At 39.9% G+C, this 7,462-nt stretch overlaps 1 protein-coding gene across 1 annotated transcript in view; it reads right to left on the bottom strand.

Annotated features, from left to right (window-relative positions):
• LOC102196484 (protein sidekick-1) overlaps positions 1–7,462 on the bottom strand; it is a 14,449-nt gene that overhangs the window by 6,097 nt on the left and 890 nt on the right. The window contains exons 3-8 of the mRNA XM_005720143.1: positions 5,862–5,918; positions 5,628–5,739; positions 5,384–5,541; positions 5,129–5,274; positions 577–718; positions 384–472 (exon numbers count right to left, since the gene is read on the bottom strand). Coding sequence (XP_005720200.1) covers positions 384–472; positions 577–718; positions 5,129–5,274; positions 5,384–5,541; positions 5,628–5,739; positions 5,862–5,918 — 704 coding nt within the window. The remainder of the gene's footprint in view (positions 1–383; positions 473–576; positions 719–5,128; positions 5,275–5,383; positions 5,542–5,627; positions 5,740–5,861; positions 5,919–7,462) is intronic.

The following is a 7,462-nucleotide window of genomic DNA, read 5'->3' as shown; positions in this document are numbered from 1 at the left end:
TGTCCAATCTTCTGTTGAACCTGTGTGAACTGTAGCTTCAGGTTCCTGTTTCCAGCTGACAGAAATATCACCCGGTGTCCTCTGCTAGCACAACTGCTTCAAGCCTCACAGAAGAGCTCGTCTGCATACCGTGGTTGTAACAACTGAGCATTTCAGTTACAGCTGCTTTACAATCTACTCAGAGAATCCTGGACATTCCCCTCTGACATCAACAAGGCATTTTATCCCAGAGAACTGCTGCTCCATGCGATTGTCACATTCGACATTTTTTGCGAGCAAACATTAAAACAGGTGTACCTAATGAAGTGGCTGCTGAGTGTTTTCTACATTCTGCTTTTTGTTTAATAGCATGTTCTCAGAAGATGTTTTTGAAGAAAAATTACCTTCCAGGTTATTGAAACAAGGCGAGTACCCTTTTCATTGGCGACGTCAGTTTCTTTAAAGTTGACGATGACCGGCTGTGATGTCACCTCTGAAAGAGCAAACTGGGTTGTTTTTGGTTTTTTACTTCGAACATAAGCAGGTAATCCTTTATCCGGTTTTAGGAGAAAAACAAAGTAGAAAGCAAACACTAACCTGATGGCACAGTGTAAGCTTCACTCCATGGGCACTGTGTACATTTAGTATTGGTGATGCAGTGTATCTGTAGAGCGTAGGCCACTGAGGAGTTTAGATTCTCCACTCTGCATGTAGTTTTATTCTGGGACATTCCAGGTGACTGCAAGCAGCACAGAAATCAGTGTGTGCGTTAGGGAAGTATCCGAAATAAACATCTGTTTTGTTTTTTGTAGAGTATAGTGGAAGAAACTGGTTCAGAGCAAAAATGCAAGCCGACAAAGTCACAGAGAGCCGTTCAGAATGCCTCCAGAAAGAGGTTAAGAACTAAAGTTTGGAAAAACAAGTACGCCTGCAGTTACAAGTAATTCAGGTGATTTGTATATTACCTGAATGAATTCCTTAATATACCTAATGTTCACCGTGTACTTTCCAGAGTGTGAGTAAGGATTCAGGCTGGATTTAAAATGGATCGTTTTCTTTAGCAGAAATTGATATAAAAGATGCTGTGATTTAAAATTAGACTGGAAGAGAAATACAATCAGAGCGAATGTTGCAAAGCAAAAATCACCCAGCTCATGGTAGTCGATTTTCTTTTCAAGCTTCTGAGACCATATTTCAGAGAAATTTGACTTTCAGTTAGACATAATCTCATCATCTGGCAACTTTAACTGTTACATGACTAAAGTGTGGGCAGTTAACGTCAGTTGGTAAGCTCTGACTCATTTCACGGAGATCTTTACGTAGACCTTTAGACGTAGGCTACTTTTTGTCTCCCTCAGATAAATGTGTCTGTCTATGAGAGTTGCTGTCTTTCAATGTTTGTTTTGTTTTTTTAATCCTTTATTATGGATAATACTGCATCGGAAAGGAAAGCACCAGTGTTTCGAAATCATAAAAGTCCAGCTCAGATCATGCTGCACTTTAAAGGCAAATCTAAGATTCAGCTATTTCAGATGTTGTTTACATTTCAAACCTGCTTTTGAATGCCTCTTTCACTCTAATACAGTATAGTGATGGAAAACTGTCAATGGTGAAAAGACCCGAAGAGCAAATACAAGGACAGGCATGGTGTGTGTTAGATTTTCAAAGTCTTAGCCAGGCAGACTGCCCTCTGAATGCACTGCTGTGCCATATTTGCTTTTTCAAGTCAAGCTCTATAAAATATCTGTAGGCTTGTGATTTTCTAAATTAAATTTTATCTATTTATTCATTTGCTTCTGTTATGGTAAATGGTAAATGATGTATTTGTATAGCGCTTTACTAGTCCCTAAGGACCCCAAAGCGCTTTACACATTCAGTCATCCACACATTCACACACTGGTGATGGCAAGCTATGTTGTAGCCACAGCCACCCTGGGGCGCACTGACAGAGGCGAGGCTGCCGAACACTGGCGCCACCGGTCCCTCTGACCACCACCAGTAGGCAACGGGTGAAGTGTCTTGCCCAAGGTCACAACGACCGAGACTGTCCGAGCCGGGGCTCGAACCGGCAACCTTCCAAGGCGAACTCCCAACTCTTGAGCCAACTCTTATTATTATTATTTCTATCATTATTCACACTACATGTGAAATATTGCAATGTCAAAGCTGACAGGCAGGGGGGGAAAAAGACCAAAACCCCCCACAATGGCTCATCAACTGCTGCACCTGTAAAATTATGCAAAAACATAGATACACAAATCAACAGTCTTGTTGTATGTGTGTAGGTCTGTGTCATTTCTGCTGGTTGTTATATGTATACACGCACACAAAACCCATCCTCACACCACGATCCCGACTCCGCCACCACTTTTCCTATGGCACAATGCAATCAGACAAGTACATTTCTTCTGGCAACCTCCAAGCTCACACAAACTTGTCCATCATTGTAATGGCAAAGATGAGCAGAAACATGGCTCAATACATGGGTGGGGCCTAGAAAGGAATTGGCAGCAACTTCAGAACGAAACAGCAGCCTGTGGTTGGACAGACCAGTCACTTGAGCCTGGAAGACCAGAGTGACCACCTTGTGCACTGCCTGGATTGACTACAAGAAAGATTACGACTTACTGGCTGGAACTATACAAGACCAACAGGACCCTAAGAGCCTAAAAGGACCCTAAGAGGAATTCAGTGAACAAAGTTCAATTCAATTCAATTTTATTTATATAGCGCCAAATCACAACAAAAGTCGCCTCAAGGCGCTTCAAAGTGTGTGATTTACCAAGGAGATGCTCTGTCTCCAGTGCTGTTCTGCATATGCTTGAACCCCTTCAATCACATCATTAACAAGATAGAGTAGTTGGCTACAGATGCCAACTATCGTATGAAGCAAACTTTAGCCACTTCCTGTACATGGATGGCATCGAGCTGTATACCAGGAGTGAACAAGATACTTCACTGATCCACACTACTAGAACCTACAATAATGACATAGGAATGTCATTCAAACAAGAAAAGTGTAGTCGAAAGGCAACAAAGACATTGAGGATAGCTATAAGAACCTTGAAATCCCACAACCAACTTGTAAAGCTGCCAGGAAAGCTGCATATTGTCGCACACCTGCAGAGAATAAGTCCGAAGACTATCTGGGCAATCAACAATTATGCCTGCCAGTCATCAGATAGCCTGCTGGGATAGTATGCTCACCAAAGGAGGAAGAAGCCATTGATATCAAAAAAGAAGGGACTTGCCTTGCATCAAGGGTTTAATCTCAAATCCAGCACCCTGAGACTATATATTAAGTACAGGAAGACAGAGAAGGACTATTGAGTGTCAGAACTGCTATCCAAGATGAAATAACAAAGATCCACATCTAAAAGATGGCAACAACTGTTTATATGCTGAGTGAATACCTCAGGCAGCAGAAGCCCTTGAAAGAAGAGGACCAAGAACAGGTCCATTCATGCCATGGACTTAGTCCTGAGGTCAAAGTGGTTTACATCTCCAAACGTGGTTGAGTGTGTAGAAACAAGATATACTGGCAATTTAACAATATGATTCGGCAGCATGTGGAGGAACCATGCACAGACACAATAGCCTGCAATCAGCCAGTGTGGATGTGTTTGGTCACAAAATAACCCTTTTTGCATGGACATTGGGAGAGAAGATTTTCATGGGCAAAACCAACATACTCAACACATACAAGGCCACAGTTGACTATAGTCGATAAAGATGCGGTTATTTTTGCTCATGGGGATTTATAGTTGTCTCTGATGTCTCTGGTTTTTTTAGGGCATGTCCGATGCTCCCTCTAAGTTTTCATGTGTCTGAGCGAACGCACAAACTCCCTGAGCGATCCCTTGGACCACTGTGAGCAACAGCAGACGTGTGCACTGTGGTCACGCCGGCATCTAATCCATCCAAGTTACATGGTTTATTAAAATAATCAAATTACAGCGTTTACATTTATGTTAGACTACTTTTAATTAACTGCTTTAGCCCACTTACAATGAAAATTTTAAAGAATCTTGTTCCTGACCTGTGTAGTATGTTAACACTATTGGAAGTAAAAATAACTTGAACTCCAATTTTGAAAACACAACTTTATTTATTTATTTATTATAAAGCTCTGACTTGTATTATGAGTCTGTGGTCTGGGAGAGAGTCCTGTAACTCTCTGTCTGCAAAACACAGTATATAAAGACCAATGTTGGGCAAATAATCATATAGTTACTTCTCCAAAAAAGTTACTGAGTTTTGCAAACAACAAAGTTTTTTGCAGCTGTTTACCTAAAAATGCAGCCAAGGCGTTTTTTTTAAACAAACATTTCAAACTATTTACAGAACAATCAGCTGTTCTGCATCAAATTTGATGCCACACAAACTATTTGTGCCACTCCAAAAAATAATCTCTGTCCACTATGAGATAAAGGAGAACAAAAGCCTGATACCTGCAGGCCTGACAACGGGAGATGTATCACTCCTGTAACACCTTTAACAGTCTCATTGTTCTGACACACACAACAAAACTATTGACAACACTACACACTGACTACACAAGATTTGCTCTCACGTCTCAAAACGCTGCCGTCACTCCTAAAACTTCCCCCCTTCCTAAACAACTAAATGCCACGTTGCCATATAATTTTTGATTGGTCGACATGGTACATTTTTCCACCAATAGGAAAGGGTGAGTTTGGTTTTTTTTTGGGTTTTGCTCAAAAGCAGATGCTTCGATGTTTTCCTTATAAAACGCCGATTTAACCGTTTCTTCCCTTTCTTCCCTGGACTATGGGATAAGGTGGCATCGTTCTAATCTCATACAGGAGCAGACAGTCACTTTCTGACTAACACTGCAAAACAGAGTTGTTAGTTTCAATTTTAATTTTAATTCAGGTTAGATTCTTTTTGTGCGCAACGCAGATTTTTTTGTGCGCAAAGACTGTGGCAGCAGTGCGCAGCTTAGAGGGAACATTGGGCATGTCTGTCTTTTGTTAACAATGACTTAAGCTGGGCAAGCTAAAGACCAGCAGCTTTCTTTTTTTTCTGATGTTTTGCGCACGCGTGTGGATAACCCTCTGGTCTTTAACAGTAGTGCTCTGCAATAATGCAAATTTTGATATCAATCGTTACCTAGTAAATAACTGACCTCATTCCATTGAAGGCTTCCCAGTGCTTTGTATCTGACAGAGTAAGACATGATATGCTTGACATCGTTTTGATCCCAGCTCACATTTATGTCCAGTTTCCCAGAGTGCCGTGTGAATTTCACATAATTTGGAGGGTCACATCGCTCTGAAACAGTCAGGAAAATTATCCCCAAAATTTCATCAATTTTTAAATTTTAAACAAAGTGCTGCTCCTTAAATTTTTATTTATTTATTTATTTATTTTTTTTACTTACGCAGGCTCTCCGGTGAACCTTGAAAAACTGCCTTGGTGCAATTTTTTGACTGACTGTTTTCAAAAATCTGAATGGTCAGATAGTGGTTTTTATAGAAGGGGATCTCTTCACGAGATTTATTGATGTTTTTATAAACTCTGCAATAGTTTCCTTTTTGTCTAGAAGAAGAAACAAAAGATGTTAATTACAAACGAGGACATTTTAAGACATTGTAAGGTAAAAAGGGAAAAACAAAACTACTTACGGTTGTATTACGAGTATATGTGTATTTTTGGATGCGTTTTTTCCAGGTTTCCACATACATTTTAATTTGGACCATGGATATTTAGTAAAACAGTCCAAATCACGGACTCCATCTGTAAAAGAGGCAGTGCACAGTCACCATAAAGAAAGAAAGAAAAAAAACGTTTTCCTGTCTCAAATCTGATTTCAAAGATTATGGGTCACCTCAGGATGACCCAGTATGTGTTTTCTTTACCTGGGTGAAGTCCACAATGCTCGTATTTGGAAGAAATCTTGTTTACCTTGCACTTCTCTGCACATGAATATGGTATGTGACACAAAATATTTAGTAAATTCATGAGAAATTGTTACAAAAGTAGATGTTTTTAATGATACAATTTTTACAGGTCCTGTTTCCCAGCAAAATTAAAGCAGTGTAAGCTGTTATTGGTATCTACCATCACACAAAATTTGAAAACAATATCTTACAGACAGACAGACAAACAAAGACAACGAATTACAAACTCCCTCCCTTCCTTAAGTACACCTGGCTTGGGACTTTATCAGTCTCTCGATGCATTACGAAGGATTTCTGGTCCACTCTTCTTACATTGTTGTTTTAGCACATTAAGCCTTTCTTTTTCAGTCACTCTAAATTTCCTGCTGTCCTGGGGATCATCGCCCTGCTGCTGCATGACTGACGTTGGGCCAAGCTTTAGCTGTCCGACAGATCACCTTGCATTTGACTCGAGAATACTGTGCAAACCGCCAAACATCTGCTTTTATAGACGTGCTCACACTTGGTGATGATCCCCTTTCATTTCTATGGAAGCAGTAAGCAGTAGTTATGTTTTCACACATTATTTCTCCATTTCATGTAATTTTTTTTGTTCACCTCCAGTTGCATTTACCTCAGTTTAAGACCTGAGAGTTATACTGTGGGGGAATTTCGACACAGTCTCTCTTTTCTTTGCGTCAGCTGGTTTGATAAAAGCTAAAACCTCTGTCAGATATGATGGATATGAAAATGCAGATCATTAAGTTTCTCTGATAACCCAGGCTTTCTGCTTCAGGGTCTGTACAGCTCTCATAAAAAGGGATGTTGCACATTTCATTTAACTCTTGCACCGCACAAAAAGATCACTACGAGTGGCGTCTACTCCAATCAAACACATCTCAGATGATGAAGATAACATGCTGGTAAAAATCTATAAAGAACACAAAAAACTATAACAGGACAATGCGATATTGGTGCAAATTAGGCAGGATGTTAAGGATGCTGAATTGTGGGATTTAGTGCATTTAGAGTGTTAAATAAGCATTTAAATTCAAGTTAATCATTTTTTTGCTGGGTGCGCTCTCTACGCTGCTGTTTATTTATAATGGCTGCGCATTAGACCTCTGAAACCTTTAAATAGTAAAGACCGTGGGGCTTCGCTTTAGTTGGTCAACAGATCTAAGTGAAATGAATTTTACGACAGACCTTAGCAATGATCTAATAGATGTTACTGAAGCACGCGCATCTCATCTAAATATGCAAACTCCAGTGGGACTGCGACGTTTGCACTGCTGTAACTGTACAGCTGGGCTTCATGTGCGATCTTAGTAAAATACAGCTTAACAAGCTGCACGTGCAGAGAGAATTGCATTGCACTTAAAACACAAGTTGCAAATAAAACAATCAGAGATAATGTGGCACAGTTGGATGATTTCAAACCTAAACTCTGAATATAATATGCTCCAGACCAGATTACACGTTCAGCATTACCCTGATGGTAGAAAGAGCTGTTTTTGTGACCCAGAAAACTCTGATATTAAGCTAAGAATTAGATTTATGATTTTATTTTTTAATTATTG

This window comes from Pundamilia nyererei, unplaced genomic scaffold, assembly GCF_000239375.1.
Source record: "Pundamilia nyererei isolate P.nyererei 1_Seehausen unplaced genomic scaffold, PunNye1.0 scaffold00002, whole genome shotgun sequence".
Classification (NCBI taxonomy): domain Eukaryota; kingdom Metazoa; phylum Chordata; class Actinopteri; order Cichliformes; family Cichlidae; genus Pundamilia; species Pundamilia nyererei.
Note: the sequence above shows the minus strand (reverse complement) of the source record. Positions and strands in the feature narration are given on the sequence as shown.